General features: G+C 40.1%; 1 protein-coding gene across 1 annotated transcript; it reads right to left on the bottom strand.

Moving 5' to 3' along the window:
* Positions 1-1,532: 1,532 nt before the first annotated feature.
* On the bottom strand, positions 1,533-2,090 carry LOC104116127 (uncharacterized). The gene has a single exon (XM_009626920.4). It carries the CDS (start codon positions 2,017-2,019, stop codon positions 1,723-1,725), a length of 297 nt encoding a protein of 98 aa, XP_009625215.1. The 5' UTR covers positions 2,020-2,090; the 3' UTR covers positions 1,533-1,722.
* Positions 2,091-21,825: the final 19,735 nt, after the last annotated feature.

Raw genomic sequence — 21,825 nt, 5'->3', positions numbered from 1 at the left:
AATGCAGTCAAGACTTGTATACAATAGAAGCAAGGAGAAATAATTTTCTACCTCACAATCAGATTTACTATCATTCAGCTCCCAGTTTTACCTATTCTGGTATCTTATCCAAAGTTCTCATCAACTGAATCAATGTACTGACTATTTTAAAACAGTGCTATTTCTTATTTCAATTGTTGTAGCTATCCAAAATCAACTAGCATGAGACGAAGCAGTGAGCTAGAATTTCATGAGATCAATATAAATACCTTATCTGATTGGGTACTGTTATATCACACACTTGAATTTTCACCTTTTCTTCATTCCAATTCGATTCACATTCATTGAAACTTCTGAGCCGTCAGAGTTTGAATAACAAAAAGAAAATGCAAGTAGAGAACCATCAGCATCAGTTATCCTCAAGCTTCAATGTTATAGTTTCACAAATGATATAAAATTAACATCAAATGGATATTCTTTAGCTTTTTCATTATTTCAAGCCATACTATTCTGAGATGCTGAACTACTCAGCCTGTGATATCTTTAAACATATTACTGTCCAAATCCAACCGCCCTATCTTGTTGTCAGTGGCGGAGCCACCTTATCACGGGAAAAATACACTGTCTAGGTAGGTCAAAAAATAAATTATATGTATATATACTATGTATTGACTCCCCTTAATTTCTTGGTATGTTTACTTTTATATATTTTGACACTCCTTAACGAAAATTGTGGCTCCGTAAGTGCTTGTTGTCATACATGCATATTCCTTGATCATTGGTCCGTTTATTGTTTCGCAAACGCAGAACCAGAGTGTTTTAAGATACTTCTTATGCAATCATCATAAACACTTACCAAATAACAAAGAAGCATAAAGAACTGATAGGGCAAAATATAAAATCTAACACAAAGTATGATAAGACTAGTCAAAGATCAACATGCTTTAAAGAGTTTAAGCGCAAGTTCTAGTTTTTTTATTGGGGGTAAATTACTCTAGACAACTCTGTATTGTAGATACATCCCTGTTTTTAAGAAATGCAAATCACTTACTAATGAGTTAGATGAATATATATATATTTTTTTTGACTTTATACTAAGTTTTATATAGCTTACCCCTAACTTGTTCGCAATGTGTTCACTGATTCATATGCCTTCTAGAAAATTCTCAGCTCTTACAAAAATTTGTGTTTCCCTCTATTGATTTAGTTGGATGGTTTTGGGAATAATAAGGTTCAACGCAATTTGAAGGTCTTGTAACGTTCATTACTCCTTTTAATAACCAATGGCAATTGAGGATTTTTGATGAATCCTGTGAACCTGTTACATGTAATGTTGATATGCAGAGAAGGTCCATTATTTGGATTGAGTATTAGGAAATTTTACTTGTCTATATATATATATATTTGCCTATTGGGGTTTCCACATGCTTGGTATGATCGATATTCTTGCTACAGGATTACAGCTTGGTGCAAAATATGAGCTTAGTAACTTTCTTTGCCTCATTTTATATTATGAAGTAAAGTCACAAGAATAGAGGATTAATACTTCTACCTGATAGAAATATAAAACTTTTAAACTATAATTTCAAAGTACAATGTATTCACTACTAAAAACCTTAAGATTGAACTTTAAATCCCAGATTCAGCTCAATCTTCAAGACATGATTCCGGAATTTGGATAAGCCCAAGGGACATGGAGCTAAGGAGCTAAGGATGTTTAAGGTGTATTGATTGGCAAATTTGCTAAGGGGAGCAGAAAACGTCGCCTTGTTCTAACCATTTTTGCTCATAATCCATTGTCGAAGAACTGTCCAATAAAGCCTGCAAATTTCCACGAACTTTTTGCAAGAACTTGTGGTAACGAAGTCTCCTTAGCACAACATTCTTATCAAGAGATTGATGAGACGACTTCAAATAGAGTTGGCTACTTACTGAGGTTACACTCTCAGTCTCATTACTATCTTGATCATTATGTGACAAACTCACCTTTTGAGGCTCAGAGAAAGAAGGTCGTTGCTCTTTAGATATCAAGAAAGCCATGTTTCTTTGAATGATTGTAATATCAATAATTCTCACAAGTTAAGAGGTAATGGAAGAATGGTGAGTTGGATTAAATCTATAAATAGCATTCTATATTCAAATTTTTCTGTGGGTAAATAGGCAACTCTTTTGTCTTCTTCTAAAGAGTAACGCATATTTGGGTTCCTCTGGTTTTATTTTAAGCTAGTGGTTTCTTGATCAGATAGTATCAAATGGATTGTACGTGTAGATACTTAGTATACAAGTAATAGCAACTCCCAATTTTTTCCTAAATGTGCAAATAAATTGGTAAACAAAACACACGAATGCGTGGACTAAAATATTTATTTAACTTATCGAGTAATAAGTAAAGTGTCAGCACAATATAATAAGTGTAATGGTTATCCTGAAGTGGGAGGGTGGGGACCAATCTATTGAAACTTGAAATTTTAAAAAAAAAGGAGACTGAAGGACAATGCAAATGGTGGAAACAGTGGGCTGTATCACTAGTTTTATTTCCAAACCGAGTGCGTAAGCGTATCTGTGGACATTTTATTGGGCTCATTTGCTCCTCTTCAAGGCCCGTTTAACTCAGTCTTTTCTATAATTAAAAAAGAAACATATTATTTTGTACTTTTATCTTTGTCAATATTCGTCACACAGTAAAATAAGTTTCACTGGAAAAGAAATTTAACTTACTAAATTATGCACGCAGATATCGACTCTTTTGAATTTCCTGGCATTCGGTAGGAAGTTTCCGTCGTAAATTTGTTTGACCAAAAAATATAACTTTCAGTTAAACCTTTATATTTATATAATGTTGGGTTAAACCTAGTTAATAATAATATTTTTAAACATGGATCTTGAAAATACGGATAATATGGGACTGATCCAGTGGGGGATTAATAATATCGTGCATTAAAAATTTCAAAAGTATGAGCAATAATGGAGGAATAACTAGCAATAAATAACAATAAATGATATTTAAGTAAACAGAAGGAATGATTCACCCAATAAGGAATGAGTTAGATGATTGTTCCTAAAATGTTCGAACTATTCTCGGATCTGATGGAAAAGTATGGAATAATATGAGTAAGAATCTTGATGAAAAGATAATGTTTGTATCTTTGCTAGAGAGAGATAGAAATTCTTCTTCTGAAAAGTGTTCTTATCAAGTGAATATCATATATCTTTATTCATCGTCTTTTTTCCTATATATATGGGACATACTCCCAATAAACCCTAATAACACAAGTACAAAGAATATTCAAAGGAATATTCTCTTTAATAGCCTACCATAGTAAATTAGTCGTTACAGTTCTTTCTGCCGTGCTCGACATCGACTTGCGTCTGCATCTCGACCGCTGGCTTCACCATCTCCTGGTCGACCTCAGCTGACTCTTTTCTCGAAGTTACTTCCCACCAAATACTAAGACAGATTTCGACCCATACAAAATTCTTGTTCAATTTTGAAAGATATTATGAACCCCGAAACGGTAGTAATGGACGACAAATCAAATCGTCAGTTTTGGCTCAACTACTTTTTTTTCAGAACCGAAAACGTGGTAGCCAACGCGAACGGCTTTCCAAAGACTTGGAATCACGCTCGTAAGTATCCATTTTTCGTGAAAGGCATTTGATTTGTCTATATCTAGTCCTAGGCTATAACATTTAGTCTCTTCCTCGTACAGCCAAGGCTGCGCCTCCTCCTTTGGTGAGGGACATTTCCTACTGGGTTGGCCGGATTTTGCCTCACATTATGGGAATTCGTTAGTGACCGGGCTTTCTCAAGAAGTTCAGACCTTCTTCTTCCGTGGCCGGTGAGTTCATCTATTTTTTATTTTTACTATTTTGACCTCATGGTCGCTTGCTCGCTATAGTTTATTATCGGTAGTGACAAAATTTGATCTTTCTTTTCAATTCGAGGATCTTCGAGGAGGCCGAGGGCTCCTCCTGCGTTTCGTTAGAGGAAGACTGCCTCTTCTTCGGAGTCTGTTCTTATTGTGACTGCAGTTATGCCTACTCGGTCATCTGCTTCTGTTCGTTCTTCTGCCGCGGCCAAGTCTACTCATTCATCGGCCACACCTACTGCTGCATCCGTATCAGTTTCTTCTCCGCCTGCGGGTATATCGACAAGAGAGCTCTCGGCTTCTCCTTTGCACCGTTTAGTAGATGGGGAGTAAGAGTCATCGCCAAGCGGTGGGAATTTAGTTCCCCATAAGAGAAGATCGGTGGACGTCAGTGATGGGATCACCTACGTTGTGGATTCAGTAAGGGGCAATTTCGTGATCCATGAGACGACGACAATAGTGCTCGAAGATGACATGAAGTCGCCGCCTGAGATTCCGCCATCGGCTGAGGCCGCAGAGGGTGTGTCCCTTCCCGATGGAAGCTGAAGGGCCATCTGCGAGAGTCTCTGATATTTCACGGTAAAATGAGCCATCGGCCTCGCGACCAATTGATGGTTCTTCTTCGCTGGTCGACAGGAAAGGGAAAACGTTGCCGAGGATGGCTATGAGACGGGTTCTAATATTGATACCGATGAGGTGAGGATGGTTTTACTCGACTTGAAGTAAGACTGGAGGGGTCCACGTAGACCATTGCGATCTCCATGGATCGAGATTTGTTGGTAAATATGGAGAACGTGGTTCCTTCCCTTGGTTCCCTCTATTCTGACATGGAGGGTAAAACCCTTGAAAAGCTGGATGACGTTACCTTATCAAGGAGCATAGTCGGCCTTGCTCTCAGGGTAAACTTCTCGACTTCTTCCGTTTTTTGTTTGTCAAGTTCAACGTTTAGGCTTCGTTCTTACTCTCCGTTTTCTTTGTCTTTCTTTTTCAGATTGTGATTTTGGAGAGTGAAAGCGCCCGAAGAGAGGAGAGGCGTAAGGCTATTTTTCTGAAGATGGAGCAAAAATACCGCGAGTACCGTGGCAAGTACCGCGAGATTTGTAGGCGGTTTGGTGAGAGCGGCAATTTCCAGGCTCTCCGAGATGAACTGAAGGAAAAGGATAGCGAGCTCATAAGGGTCATCGAAAAATGCAGCGTTCTTGAGGGGGGCGCTGAGAGATAAAGAAGAGGAGCTTGAGGTTAGTAGGGGGGCGAAGCCCAGTGCGGCGATCTATAAGCCCAGGTGGTCTTGTTGCACGCTGATCTCGAGGAGTGTGAATTCAAAGCGGATGCTTTAAGTGGCGAGCTCACTGAGAAGGCATCGAATCTCGAGAAGGCAGAGTTAGCTCGGTTGGGGGCTATGAGGAAGACGGAGGCTTTGGAGATCATAATCCGTGTTCTTCGTTCTGAGCGAGAGAGTGCCTTGGAGACAGCCAGGCTCAAAGAAGAGCGACTTGATGAACAGATTAGAGAATTAGAGAAAGAGGCTTCTTGTCACGACCCGAATTTCCCACCTTCGGACCGTGATGGCGCCTAATATTTCACTTGCTAGGCAAGCCAACGTTAGAATAATATTAACCAATTTTTAAACAATCTTTACATTATTAATAATCAAGGAAACAAAAGCGAAAGCAAAGTTTGAAATATAGTGAAATAATCCATCAACCAACAATGTCTAAATACCATCCCAGAATTGGTGTCACAAGTGCACGAGCTTCTAGAATAAATACAAATAAAGGTCTGAATAATATAAAGCTGTCTGGAAATAAACGCACAGCTAAAGTACAATAGACGGGGATTTCAGAACTGCGGACGCCATGCAGTTATACCTCAAGTCTCCTCTGATAGCTGAAATCCGATCAAATCTATGGTACGCTGCTGGGACCAACTCCAAAATCTGTACAAGAAGTACAGAGTGTAGTATCAGGACAACCGACCCCATGTACTGGTAAGTGCTGAGCCTAACCTCGACGAAGTAGTGACGAGGCTAAGACGGGTCACTTACATTACCTGTACGCAATATGAGAAACAACAACAATAATAGAAATAAATCAAGTAACTCATTTATAATAATCGAAGCCAACTCAATAGTTATAACCAATTATAATTTTCATCAATTCAGTTGTAGCGTGCAAACCGCTCTCACAATACAATCACATTCGATTTTGTTGCGGCATGCAACCCGCTCCTCCAATATTAACTTTTTAACAAGTCTGTTGCGGCGTGCAACCCGATCCTCCAATATTGACTTTTAATAAGTCTGTTGCGGCGTGCAATCCGATCCTCCAATATATGCATTATAATCAATCATGTTGCGGCGTGCAATCCGATCCTCCAATATATGCATTATAATCAATCATGTTGCGGCGTGCAACCCGCTCCTCCAACATTTTCATTCACCAATTCTTATAGAAAAAAATTTCCCAATAAATGTAACAATTAATATAAAATTACGAGACAACAAGCATACAATAATTATGGTTTAATTATGAAGCAAACAATGACAAATAGCAAATTATTATGGAAATCAGGGAGCAAATAGGCAGTTTTATATTTATTATGCTAAATGTCAAATAACAATTAAGGCACATAATTCAAATAGCATGTAACAATTAATGCAGGAATTCAAGAATTTATATTTGCAAAGAATAAAAGAGAAATAATTATTATAATAATTAATTTATGATTAATTTTTTTTTATAATTTTTAAAGTAAGCAAGCAAAAAATTAATTTGACGACGTATAGACACTCGTCACCTCGCATATACGTCGTTTACATGCAATTCACATAACAAACAATTTAAGGGTTCTATTCCCTCAAGTCAAGGTTAACCCCGACACTTACCTCACTTTGCAAATTCCAATCAATTATTCAACCACAGCTTTTCCTTTTAAATTTTCCTCTGAAATCTTCAAATCTATTCACAAATAATTCGATATATTCAATACGAATCATAGGAATTAATTCCATATGAATTTAAATTTTTCGGATAAACAATCCGAAATTCATTAAAATATTCGGCAGTGGGACCCACATCTCAAATCCTGGAATAACTCACGAAATCCGAACACCCGTTCCGATACGAGTTCAACCATACCAAATTTGTCCAATTCCGATATCAAATGGACCTTCAAATCTTAAATTTTTATTTTTGGAAAGTTTTACAAAAATTCCAATTTCTTCCATCTAAATCCGAAATAAATGATGAATATAGACATGGATTTGTGAAATATAATCACTTTTGGTTTTAGAACACTTACCCAATCCAAAGTCGTGAAAATCCCCCTTGAAATCGCCCATATCCGAGACTCAAAATTCAAAAATGAGTAAAAATGGCTAAGACCCGATTTTATCTATTCTGCCCAGCATTTTCGCATCTGCGGTGCCTGGGCTCGCACATACGAGCTCGCATCTGCGAAAAAGAGATGCAAGGCGAGGTTCCGCATCTGCGGACAAAATGTCGCACCTGCGACGTCCGCATCTGCGCACAAGGGTCGCACCTGCGAAGGCCGCATCTGCGATGGAAGTCTCGCTTCTACGAGCTCGCACCTGCGGTCAAAATTCCACAGGTGCGATTACACCAGAACTCAAAATTTCAGATTTTGCTTAAGTCCAATTCTTGTTCTGATTTCGATCCGTTTCACTCTCGGGGTACTCGAAACCCCGCTCGAATATACCAACAAGTCCCGTAACATTATACGAACTGACTCGGGGTCTAAAATCACGTCAAACAACACTGAAATTACAACTCACACCCCGATTCGAACTTTGAGTTTTAAACTTTCTATTTACAAATCTCGTGCCAAAATATATTAAATGAATCCGGAATGACTTCAAATTTGGCACACAAGTCATAAATGACATAACAGAGCTGTTCAAATTTCCAGAATCGAATTTCGGCTCCGATATCAAATAGTCAACCCCGTGGTCAAACTTGGAATATTTAGCCTTTAAATTGCTAGTTCCGTTAAATGGTCATAACTTGAGCTAGGGATCTCCAAATTAAATTTCGGGCATACGCCCAAGTCCAAAATCACGATACGGAGCTACCGAAACTGTCAAAATACTGATCCGGATCCGTTTACTAAAAACGTTGACCAAAGTCAACTCACTTGAATTTTAAAGCTCTATTTTCTATTTTAATCCATTTTTCACATAAAAACTTTTCGAAAAATTATACGGACAGCGTACGCAAGTCGAAGAATAATAAATAGTGCTTTTCGAGGTCTTAGAACACAGAATTACTTATTAAATTTAAAGATGACATTTTGGATCATCACACTTCTGGCCTTTGTGATCGAGTCGCCGCTCTCGAGGCCGAGAAGGCACAATTACTGGCTTGACCATCCTCTTCCCGCACTTCTAGTTTCCCTAATATTCCTCGAGATTTGTACGAGAAATGGATTCACGCCGAGGACTAGCTGGATATATTTAGAGATCTGATAAGGGCAGGAACCGTTTCAGAAACCATCTTCGAGGATGCTCGTGTTAAGGCACGTAGAGCTCGGGTCGCTTGTGGCTACGATCCTGCTACACCGGAGGTTGGTGATGACTAGGAGGATGCGAGCGTGGATCAGATTAAAGAGGACGCCTAGCATGAAGATGAGTATCTTGATGGCGATGGTGATGGTGAAGTGGCATATGGGGATGGCCTAAGAAATCAAGTCGATGGCGCTGCTGGGACAGGCAACGATTAATAGCTTTTCTTTTCCTTCTTTTTGTTTTGCCGCAAACTTGTGCATTCTTTTGTGGGCATCTTTTCGAGCCTTTGTAAAAAATATTCTAAGTATGAAATACCAGTTTTGTTATTTGTACCTGATTATTTTTCTTCTGTTCGAGTTTGTATGCTTTTTGATTTTGTTGCTTGGTTGCCTTAGTTTCCTTAGTCATAATCACTTAGCTCGAGTAGGGTCGAATGAGGTCGGAACAAAACCTAAGTTTGATTATGGCTGAAGGCCAGTAGATGTTAGTTCGAACGAGGTCGAACATATCGTATGGTTATTTATGGTCGAGGGTCGATTAGGTCTTTATTCAAACAAGGTCGAGTATAACCTATACTTAGTTATGGCCGAGGGTCGATTAGGCGTTGATTCGAACAAGGTCGATTATAACCTATTCTTAGTTAGGGCCGATTAGGTATTAATTCGAACGAGGTCGAATATAACTTATGATTGATTATGGCCGAGGGTCGGTTAGGTGTTAATTCGAACGATGTCAAATATAACCTATGCTTGATTATGGCTGAGGGCCGATTAGGTATTGATTCGAACGAGGTCGAATATAACTTGTACTTGATTATTGTCGAGGGGCGATTAGGTGTGGCATTTGTCAACGGTATGAATTTAAGGCAACGTTGCTTTGGTCGTACATTTGGAGAAAATATAAATAAACTTCATACATTTGTGCTTTGCTCATACATTTTGGTGAAATTTATATATTTCCGGGCGTTGAATGGCATTTCAGTCCCAATCTATCTAGTCCATTCATTGGTCGACCTAGATAAGTATTGAGAGGTCGAGCAATGAACTAGTCGTCTTGTGCATTCGTCTGTGTGCACTTCAATCCTAAAGTGTCCTCTTCATCGCCTCATTAAAAACCTCCTTGAGAAAACCCAATTGGGACAAAACTCAAGTGAGGGAAAAAAGAGTACGACTTTGGGGACGCTTTGTAACGACCCGACCGGTCGTTTTGAGTATTACAACCCTATTCCCCCATTTACTGCTCGATTTATGCTTTATAATTGTTATGTGACTTGACGGGGGGATTAGTTCGGGTCTAATGAGGTTTTGAAATGATTTGGAACACTTAGTTCCAAGGTTTAGAACTTAAGTTGAAAAGGTTGACCGGATATTTACTTATGTGTAACGACCTCGGAGAATTTTTGCTAAGGAAAATAAGGTTTTGTGGTGCTAAGGTAGATCAATTAGTACAAAGGTTATAGAAATGCAGTAGGGAGTAAAGAAAATATTTTTGCAGAAGAGGACATTTCTGCGGCTCATATGTGGTCGCAGAATCACTCTGCGGACCGCATAATGGCCGCAGAGTGAAGCAGATGTGAGGCAAGATTTGAGAAAATCTGTGGTGCATTATGCAACTGCAGACCTATCCAGGCGACCCTCATTTTGGAGCTTCAATCATGCGGTCAGTTTGCGAACCACATATGTGTTATGCGATCGCAAATCTGCGTCAGGGCTTCAATTTTTTCTAATATTTGACCCGACCCAACTTCAATTTATAGCCCTTGAAACTCATTTTGGAGAAAAAAATCTGAAATTTTTAGAGAGAAGGGAGAGTGTTCTAGAGAGAGGAAGAAGCTCAAGTGCTTTGTTCATCAAGATCTTGTTCAAACTTTGAAATCCAACAAGGAAATATCACAAGATCTTCACCCAAGAGGTAAGGTTCTAACCCTAGTCTTTAATTTCGAGTTTGGGTAAAGATGGGTGATTAAGAGTATGATTCTTGGGTGTAAGAGTATTATTTATACGTATCAATAAGGTTTATAGAAAGATTGTTCAGTTCAAATGGGTAAAGATTTGGTTGAAAATGGCAGAAATTTCATAGACTTTAATTGAAGATTTAAGGGTCGAGTTGATGTCGGAATTTGGTGAAATTTGTATAGTTGGACTCGTGGTTGGATGTACGTGCATATTTTGTAACTTTTATTGTGTTCCGAGATATGGGCTCCACATGCGATTTTGAGTGCAATTTCAGATTTTGTTAGAAAATTTATATTTTCATATGGAATTAATTTCCTATAATTTGTATTGACTGAATCAAATTAATTATGGCTAGATACGAGGCTTTTGGAGACCAATTCGTGAGGCAAGGGCATAGAGGAGTAAAAAATTATATGGTTTGAGGTAAGTAACCCTTCTAAACTTGGTTCTGAGGGTATGAATCCCTGAATTACGTGTTGTGTGAATTGTTTGGAGGTGAGGCACATGCTAGATGACGGGCGTGCACCGTAGAAATTGTGACATAATTGGTTCCGTGGAATTATGTAGACAAATAATCTTGGCATTATCCATGTAGTTTTTTAAAGAAATTGAGCTGAGAATCATGTTAAAAATCATGCTGAGGCTATATGCTAGTATTATTGAGACCCACAGAGGTCATATTGCTGTTGAATTATTTGTTTAAATTGAAATTGCATACTCAGTCTTATTCCTTCACTGCATATCATATCTGTCTCGGTTATAATTTATTGATACACCATATCATCATTTTGGGCTAGTTTCATGACATTGTGAGCCCAACAGACTGGAGAGAGTGATGTCTGAGTGAGGCCGAGGGCCTGATTATGAGGTTATTATTATGGGATCTGGCTGCATGCTGCAACAAATTTTATTTACTTATGCCTGGATCTATTTTATTATAGCGCTTGGGCTGAAAGAGCCCTTCCGGAGTCTACACCCCCACAGTGAGTGTAGTTGATATATATATATATATATATATATATATATATATATATATGAGGGATGAATCTTTCCTCGGCATGGATCTTGCCCGAAGTATTTATATTGAGGGATAGATTTTCCCTGGACATGGATTTTGTCTGAATCATTGATATTTGGGGATGGATCTTCCCCTGGGCTGGATTGGCCTTATACAATATTGAGTGACTGACTATCAGTTGATGGTTATACATATATATATTTTGGGATGGATCTTCCCTGGGCTGGATTGGCCATATACAGTACTGAGTGATTGAGTATTTTAGATTGTGAGTACACATAGTTTTCATTAAGGTGCATCACATACAGTATGTACATTGACATGTAGATACAGAGATGTCATATTCCTCGTATTGTTCGAAGTTGATCTGTTTTATTTGTACTGAAAGCAACCGTTGAACTTGAAAGCATGCCTACATTTATGTATTGTTATTATTTATACTAGACTGTACCTGCGGAGCTCGTCACTACTTTCAGCCTAGAGGTTTGTTTTGTTACTTATTGAGTTGGTTATACTCATACTACACTCTGAACCTTGTGTGTAGATCCAAGTACTTCCGGATACGGCGGTTGTCATATTTGAGGATTTAACTATTGGAGACTATAAAGGTAGCTGCTCAGTGTCCCCTGACCTTGACTCTCTTTTTCCTTCAGTTATTGTATTGTTCTATACTTTCAGACAGTGATTTATCAGTCAGACTTTGTATTCATATTAGATGATCATGTACCTAGTGACACCGGGTTTTGGGAATGTATTTTTATGTCAGAAATTCAATATTATGTTTTCAAACTTAATGGAAATTGCAGTTTATTGAGGTTGTCGGCTTGCCTAGTATTGAGATAGGCGCCATCACGACAAGTTAGGATTTTGGGTCATGACACGCTTCATCTTGTAAAAGTTGAAGTACTTGAGGTGTGTAATATTCTAGTTGTTTGGTAGTCACTTTCCTTCCATTGTTTCTAGTTGGAATGACCCTTTGTTCTCTGTTGCCGTGATTTTGTACGGGTCGTCCCAATTTGTTCCTAGTTTGCCTTCCCGTGGGTCTTTGCTTGCTTGTGTTTTAGCTTTAAGCACGTAGTCCCCGACTTTGAGTGGCTTGATCTTTGCCTTTTTGTTATAATAGCTGTTAGTTTATAGATATGTATAGTGTAATCTTGTCCCACATTGGAAGAGGAGTAATATCTCCTTGTAGTGTATAACTATAAATATGGACCTCTTGTATTATATTTATCATCCAATATCAATAACATATTTTCTCCCGTGCCTTCTCACATGGTATCAGAGCATTAGTGAGAAAAGATCATTGTGCGTCATTCCAGCGTTAACCGGGAAGAAAGAACTTAGTCATCGTGTAATTTTTCCGGTGACCTAAGGCTTGTCTAAGTGAAAGTCATTTTCTGTCGGTGTTGTGCTAAAACCAACACCACCATGAGGTAGATCACCCTTCGACTACCAACCCCTGAAATTTTATCCGGCAGAAAAGCCGCCACGCTCCTCCACGCGCCGACAACAACTTTTCCGGCGAGGGTTCCGGCCATTTTTTCGCAAAGCTTCTTCAGGACAGTGTGCTCTCTTCAAAATTCCGAGCCTACCCATCTAATTCAAATCAAATTCCGGCCACTTTTATATTTTTCCAGCGTGAACAGTGACCTTTCTGGCCATTTTTTGAAAATATTTCTTCAGGAAAGCTTGCTCGCAAAGGAATTCCAAGTCTATCCATCCTGGTTACAACAAATTCCGACAACTTTGAAATTTTCCGGCGAGCTACAGTGTTTCCGGCATGAACATTGTTTCCGGCACAGAACAACATTCTGTTTTCCTGATGTAAACAGTGTTTTTCAAGCTATTTCTTCAGTTTTCTCACAGGAGTTACTTATTTCTACTATTTTAAGTTAACCCTACTACTATAAATTGTAGCGACATGGGAACCGATACTTTGAATAGTCGGATGGTTTCTTTAGCAGAGTATATTGAGTTCCTTCAGTATAAAGTATGTAAGCAGACATCTTCTGAGATAGCTTCTGTTGTTCAAACAGGTAATAGCGTGACTTGTTTCTCCCAATCCTCATCCTCTGAGTCTTGGGTCATTGATTCAGGTGCATCAGATCATATTTCTGGTAACAAATCTCTTTTCACTACTATTTCATATTCTCAATCTCTTCCAAAAGTCACAATGGCCAATGGGTCTCAAACCATGGCAACTGCAATAGGTCAAGCAAGCCCACTTCCTTCCTTACCTCTAGATTTAGTCCTTTATGTTCCCAATAGTCCTTTTAATCTCATAGTTGTTAGTCGCTTAGCCAAATCACTTAAATGCACTATTTTATTTCTTGATGACCATGTTTTTATACAGGAACACAGTACGGGGCGGATCATTGGTACCGGGCGTGAATCAAACGGACTTTATTACCTTATCCTTGCTAAATCACATGGACTCACATCTTGTCTTCCTTCTACAACTTGTCCTATTACTGATTCACCAGATTTATTACATAAACGGTTGGGACATCCCAGTTTGTCAAAACTTCAAAAAATGGTATCTGGTTTATCTCACTTTTCAGCTCTAGAATGTGAGTCATGTCAGCTCGTTAAGCATACCCGCTCCCATTTCCCTCGGTGTCTTGATAATCAAGCAGAGTCACTTTTTACTTTAGTCCATTCAGATGTTTGGGGTCCTAGTCGGGTCAGTTCCACCTTAGGATTCCGCTACTTTGTCAGTTTCATTGATGATTATTCCAGGTGCACTTGGATATTTTTGATAAAAAATCGATCTAAGTTGTTTTCTATTTTCCAGACCTTCTACACTGAAATTCAAAATCAATTTGGGGTTTCTATTCGCATATTTCGTAGTGATAATGCCCGAGAGTATTTGTCTTCCCCATTTCAGCAGTTTATGAAATCTCATGGGATTATTCATCAAACATCTTTTCCGTACACATCTCAACAAAATGGGGTAGCTGAAAGAAAGAATAGACATCTTATTGAAACTGCTCGTACCCTACTCATACAATCTCATGCTCCGTTGCATTTTTGGGGGGATGCCGTTCTTACATCTTGCTATCTTATTAATCGTATGCCATCTTCAGCTATCCAGAACCAAGTTCCATTCTCTGTCATGTTTCCCCACTTACCTTTGTTCTCTCTTCCACCCCGTATCGTTGGAAGCACTTGTTTTGTCCATAACCTTACTCCAGGAACAGATAAGTTAGCTCCTCGTGCTCTTAAGTGCGTATTTATGGGTTTCTCGAGAACACAAAAGGGGTATCTATGCTACTCTCCTGACCTCCAGCGGTACCTTATGTCCGCTGATGTTACCTTCTTTGAAACCCAATCATACTTCACAGGTTCGGGTTATCACTTAGATATTTCTGAGGTACTACCGGTTTCATCTTTTGGAGATTCAGTCACTCCAGCTCCACCACCTACAGCTCCAGTTGTAGCTCCACTACCTATAGCTCCAGTTGTAGCTTTACCACCTATAGCTCCAGTTCCACCACCTACAGCTCTGGTTGTAGCTCCACCACCTATAGCTCCAGTTCCTCCACATAATCCAGTTCAACCTTCTGCAGCTCCACCACTCTTGACTTATCATCGTCGTCCACATCCAGCATCAGGCCCAAGTGATTCACACCCCGCATCAGATTCTGCACTTACTGCGGACTTGTCTCCTCTTAGTCAACCAATTGCACTCCGCAAAGGTGTACGATCCACACTTAATCATAATCCCCACTATGTAGGTTTAAGTTATCATCGTCTGTCATCACCACATTATGCTTTTATATCTTCTTTGTCCACTATTTCTATCCCTAAGTCTACAGGCGAGGCACTATCTCATACAGGATGGCGACATGCTATGATTAACGAGATGTCTGTTTTACATGCGAGTGATACTTGGGAGCTTGTTCCTCTTCCTGCAGGTAAGTCTACTGTTGGTTGTCGTTGGGTTTATGCAGTCAAAGTCGGCCCGGATGGCTAGGTTGATCGGCTTAAGGCTCGTCTTGTTGCAAAAGGATATACTCAGATTTTTGGGCTTGATTATAGTAATACTTTCTCTCCCGTGGCTAAAGTAGCATTTGTTCGTCTCTTTTTGTCCATGGATGTTGTACGCCATTGGCCTCTTTATCAGTTAGACATTAAGAATGCTTTTCTTCACGGTGATCTTGAGGAAGAAGTTTATATGGAGCAACCACCTGGTTTTGTTGCTCAGAGGGAGTTTAATGGTTGTGTGTGCAGATTGCGCAAGTCACTATATGATTTGAAACAGTCCCCTCGAGCTTGGTTTGGTTAGTTCAGCACAATTATTCAGGAGTTCGGCATGACTCGTAGTGAGGCTGATCACTCTGTGTTTTATCGGCATTCTGCTCCTAATATGTGTATTTATCTAGTGGTTTATGTTGATGATATTGTTATTACTGGTAATGATCAGGATGGTATTACTAATCTGAAGCAACATCTCTTTCAGCACTTCTAGACTAAGGATCTAGGCAGATTGAAGTATTTTCTAGGTATTGAGGTCGCTCAGTCTAGCTCAGGTATTGTTATTTCACAGCGGAAGTATGCCTTAGACATTCTTGAGGAGACTGAAATGATGGGTTGCAGACCTATTGACTCTCCTATGGATCCGAATGCGGGCCACATAATCACCGCAGACCTATCCAGGCGACCCTCATTTTGGAGCTTCAATCATGCGGTCAGTTTGCGAACCACATATGTGTTATGCGATCGCAAATCTGCGTCAGGGCTTCAATTTTTTCTAATATTTGACCCGACCCAACTTCAATTTATAGCCCTTGAAACTCATTTTGGAGAAAAAAATCTGAAATTTTTAGAGAGAAGGGAGAGTGTTCTAGAGAGAGGAAGAAGCTCAAGTGCTTTGTTCATCAAGATCTTGTTCAAACTTTGAAATCCAACAAGGAAATATCACAAGATCTTCACCCAAGAGGTAAGGTTCTAACCCTAGTCTTTAATTTCGAGTTTGGGTAAAGATGGGTGATTAAGAGTATGATTCTTGGGTGTAAGAGTATTATTTATACGTATCAATAAGGTTTATAGAAAGATTGTTCAGTTCAAATGGGTAAAGATTTGGTTGAAAATGGCAGAAATTTCATAGACTTTAATTGAAGATTTAAGGGTCGAGTTGATGTCGGAATTTGGTGAAATTTGTATAGTTGGACTCGTGGTTGGATGTACGTGCATATTTTGTAACTTTTATTGTGTTCCGAGATATGGGCTCCACATGCGATTTTGAGTGCAATTTCAGATTTTGTTAGAAAATTTATATTTTCATATGGAATTAATTTCCTATAATTTGTATTGACTGAATCAAATTAATTATGGCTAGATACGAGGCTTTTGGAGACCAATTCGTGAGGCAAGGGCATAGAGGAGTAAAAAATTATATGGTTTGAGGTAAGTAACCCTTCTAAACTTGGTTCTGAGGGTATGAATCCCTGAATTACGTGTTGTGTGAATTGTTTGGAGGTGAGGCACATGCTAGATGACGGGCGTGCACCGTAGAAATTGTGACATAATTGGTTCCGTGGAATTATGTAGACAAATAATCTTGGCATTATCCATGTAGTTTTTTAAAGAAATTGAGCTGAGAATCATGTTAAAAATCATGCTGAGGCTATATGCTAGTATTATTGAGACCCACAGAGGTCATATTGCTGTTGAATTATTTGTTTAAATTGAAATTGCATACTCAGTCTTATTCCTTCACTGCATATCATATCTGTCTCGGTTATAATTTATTGATACACCATATCATCATTTTGGGCTAGTTTCATGACATTGTGAGCCCAACAGACTGGAGAGAGTGATGTCTGAGTGAGGCCGAGGGCCTGATTATGAGGTTATTATTATGGGATCTGGCTGCATGCTGCAACAAATTTTATTTACTTATGCCTGGATCTATTTTATTATAGCGCTTGGGCTGAAAGAGCCCTTCCGGAGTCTACACCCCCACAGTGAGTGTAGTTGATATATATATATATATATATATATATATATATATATGAGGGATGAATCTTTCCTCGGCATGGATCTTGCCCGAAGTATTTATATTGAGGGATAGATTTTCCCTGGACATGGATTTTGTCTGAATCATTGATATTTGGGGATGGATCTTCCCCTGGGCTGGATTGGCCTTATACAATATTGAGTGACTGACTATCAGTTGATGGTTATACATATATATATTTTGGGATGGATCTTCCCTGGGCTGGATTGGCCATATACAGTACTGAGTGATTGAGTATTTTAGATTGTGAGTACACATAGTTTTCATTAAGGTGCATCACATACAGTATGTACATTGGCATGTAGATACAGAGATGTCATATTCCTCGTACTGAAAGCTCATAGCTACTTCGGATACAGCGATGTAGACGAGGAGGCGCTCCAGTCGCAGTGACCTATTGGATTGGATTTCTCCCCGGTTCTGGTTTGAAAAAATGGTGGTGATGACAAGTAAGGCTTTAACTCCTTTAGGGCTTGGGCACACTCAGAGGTCCATTGGAGGTCGTTATCCTTTTTTAGTACGCCGAAGAATTTGTGGCACCTATCAGATGATCGTGAAATGAACCTCGAAAGGGCAGTGATATGACTAATCAACCTCTGAACCTATTTTTTTTGGTCAAGTGCTCTGGTATCCCTTCGATGGCTCTGATTTGGTCGGGGTTGACCTCGATACCTCGTTGTGACACTAGGAAGCCCAAGAATTTTCCTGAGGCCACACTAAATGCACATTTTTTAGGGTTTAGTTTCATTATGTATTGCCTGAGTATGTCGAAGGTTTCTCTCAAGTGGTCGATGTGATCTTCTTTCCTTTTGGACTTGACCAACATGTCATCTATATAGACTTCCATCGTTTTACCGAGTTGGTCTTTGAACATCCTCGTCACTAACCTTTGGTAAGTTATCCCTGCATTTTTCAGCCCGAATGGCATGACCCTGTAGCAGTACGTCCCTTGATGGGTAATGAAAGTGATTTTCTCATGATCCTCTTCTTCCATGAGGATTTGATTATAGCCTGAGTAGGTGTCTAAGAAGCTCAGTAGTTCATGCCCGGTCGTTGCGTCGATGAATTGATCGATGTAAGGTAACGTGAACGAATCCTTGGGGGCATGCTTTGTTCTAATATGTAAAATATATGCACATCCTCCATTTCCCGTTCTTCTTTTTCACCATGACTACATTGTCCACGCACTGGGGTATTTTGACTCCCCGGTAGAGCCATTTTCCAATAATGTTTCGACCTCTTCGTGTACCGCATCATTTATTGCGGAGTTGAACTTACACTTAACTTGTATCACCGGGGGGTGGAATGGGTCGACGTTCAGCTTGTGCGTGGCGATTTCCTTCGGGATACCTGGCATATCTGCATGGCTAAAAGCAAACAAGTTCGTGTTAGTAGTTAAGAATTGACAAAATTTACCTGGTTCTTGAAGCTTACAGCCGATGTAAACTTTCTTGGTTGTTGTCGTCTAATTGAATGGGGTCGAGGTCTTCTATGGTCGATCCCGCGGCTTTAACCGTATCGGGGTCTTTGATGACGTCTTCGTTCAACCTCGACCATGTTGATTGATATGCCTCTTTTTCTTTGTCCTTCATTTTTTGAGTGATCGTACAGTCTAGAGCGATGCGGTAACATTCCCGGGATGTGCGTTGTTCCCCTCGTATACTGAATAGTCCCAATGGAGTTGGGAATTTGATGACTTGGTACAAGCTGGAGGGGATGAATCTCATGGTGTGTATCCATGGTCGCCCTATTATGGTGTTGTATGTTGTGTCTTGGTCCATGATATGGAATGTGGTTTCCAGAACACCACCGGCTAGGACGGTGAGTGTGATCTCACCGGATGTTCGCTCAACTTCATTGTTAAACTTGTTAGCGTGATGCAGCGCGGTACTCTTATCTTCGAGTTTCATTTGTGCAAGTACTCAAGAGTGGATAATGCACGCGCCGCTTCCATCGTCTACCATAATGCGCCTCACATTGGTATCTAAAATTTGTAAAGTGATAACAAGAGCATCATAGTGAGGGAAAGCCAAACCGTTGGTATCTAACTTGTCGAAGATGATACTTTCTTCGAGTTCATTATACCGTTCGTGGGTGATTGACCGTTTGAGCTTGTGGGTTATGGTGAATTTCACATTGTTGATAAAAGCATCGTCAATGCCTCCAATGATCATGTGGACGGTGCAGGTTGGCAAGGGTGGTTTCGGCGGTCCTTGATGTTGTTCACGTCCTCTGGCAAAATTAGTCCTCCCTCGGTCGCTCAACAACTCTTTGAGGTGTCCCTATCATAGCATGTTTACGACCTCCTGTCTTAGGGCGATGCAATCCTCAGTTTTGTGTCCTCGCTCTTGGTGGAACTCGCAAAGGGCATATGATTTTCTGGTATTCGGGTATGACCTCATCTTTTGTGGCCACTTCACCTTAGTTCCGAGCTTCTCCAAGGCGTAGACTAATTCTGTAGGTGACACACACAAATTGTGAGCGGATAATAGGAGAGCATACCTCTTTTGTTCCGGTGAGTCCCTGCTCTTGATCGGGGTGGGCCCTCTTCATGGCAGGAAGAGGATGCAATGAAAGTTTTGACATATGGTATATGCCGCTCCCTGTTGGGTCGTGGAGCTGCGAGGTCCTCCTGATATCCTTTCTTTGATATTTTCTGGGTTCGGCTTGTACTGAGGTCAGTCGATGAGTCGGCCCATTGAGGTCGTCCTCGTCTGCTCGGACTTCGGGACAATACGCATTGTGTATTTCATCCCAAGTCGTTGGGGGTACTTCATAAGCCGACTTAACAACTTTCTCGTTGCCCTTGAATCATTTCTGCTCAGCCCGTTCTGGAAATCTGCGATAGCCATCCCTTCCTATACATTCGATAAGGTCATTCTTACTCGGTTGAATTGGGCGAGGAAGTCCCTCAATCCCTCTCTCGGTGTCTGTTTGATAGAAAATATGTCGTTTACTCTTGCCTCTACCTTCTTAGCCCCAACATGGGCTGTTATGAACTTGTCGTCCATTTCTTCGAATGTTTCAAAGGAACGCGCGGGCAGTTGTGAATACTATGTTAATGCTCCTCCAGTGAGGGTCTCACCGAATATTTTCAACAAAATAGAGGATACTTGTTTCTTGGCGAGGTCATTGCCTTTCACGGCGGTGACGCAGTGGGTCACATGATTTTCGGGTTGGTCGTGTCGTCGTATATTTTCAGGTAAGGTGGCATTTTAATGGTCTTTGGTATGGCATGTGGGGCGACATCGTCACTATACGGCTGCTATATGAACCGACCGGCATCTCTCTTCGGCAAGAGCTTAGGAGCGCCCGGTATATTATCGACCCTTTCTTGGTGTTCTCTCATTTGGTCCCGAAGTACCTTGTTCTCATTTTCCATTTCCTCCATCCTTTTCAGAATGGCCGCGAGAGTGCCGCCACCTTCATTGCTAACAACATTGTGAGTAATACTTGTCATTGCAGGAGGAGGAGGAAGTTGATCATGTTGCTCGCCTGCTGGCAGTATAATGCAAGTCCTTGCGCTTTCTGTAGCCGCGTCCCGAACGGGCTTAAGGAGGACACTGGTTAGCGTGTCAGTTAGCCAAGCCTCAATGAGCTTTTATACTGCTGGTGGCGTCTCCTCCATCAAGGATGTGGAGGTTCCCTTACCAAGAGATTTTATGATGCTACAGTGAGGAGGGGTGACCCGCCTCGTCTGGGGGAGGCATTGGGCGTTGCGTCCTCGTCCACTGCTTCAGAGCTCTCATTGATGATGCTCATGAGGTTAGTTGGGAGGTCGCTCATGAGGTTTGTATACATTAGATCTGTGTATACAAAGAAAGGGAATCTTGTTCTTGGTCTCTCTTTTTTTACGTTAGCAATCCGTGTTAGTTGTAGATCTAGAGGAATCTAAAAATTTAACTAGAAAATCCCCACAGACGATGCCAAATTATTTGACATTTAAATAAATAGAATGAATGATTCACCCATAATGAATGCCCTAGAGAGAGAGATATTCTTCTTCTGAAAAGTGTTCTTATCAAATGAATATCACATATCTTTATTCATTGTCTTTTTTCCTATTTATATGTAACATACTCCCAATAAACCCTAATAACACAAGTACAAAGAATATCCAAAGGAATATTCTCTTTAATATCCTACCATAGTAAATTAGTCGTTACAGTTCTTTCCGCCGTGCTCATCATCGACCTGTGTCTGCATCTCGACCACATGCTTCACCATCTCCTGGTCGACCTCAACCGACTCTTTTCTCGAAGTTACTTCCCACCAAATAGTGAGATAGATTTCGACCCATACAAAATTCTTGTTCAATTTTGAAAGATAATATGAACCCCGAAACGGTAGTACTCAACAAAGTTATACATATTGCAAGATATTAGGTTACACCCTTTTCATCAAGGTTTTTGCATCTATATTCGATTTTGGGGTCACAATTGAACCTATACCCACTTTGC

The sequence above is a fragment of the Nicotiana tomentosiformis genome, chromosome 2, assembly GCF_000390325.3.
Source record: "Nicotiana tomentosiformis chromosome 2, ASM39032v3, whole genome shotgun sequence".
Taxonomy (NCBI): Eukaryota; Viridiplantae; Streptophyta; class Magnoliopsida; order Solanales; family Solanaceae; genus Nicotiana; species Nicotiana tomentosiformis.
The sequence above is the reverse complement of the archived record's forward strand: the minus strand, read 5'-3'. Positions and strand labels throughout refer to the sequence as shown.

What these genes read in the sequence shown, in the direction of transcription:
- LOC104116127 (XM_009626920.4), bottom strand. Translation starts at nt 2,019, where the DNA reads ATGGCTTTCTTGATATCTAAAGAGCAACGACCTTCTTTCTCTGAGCCT.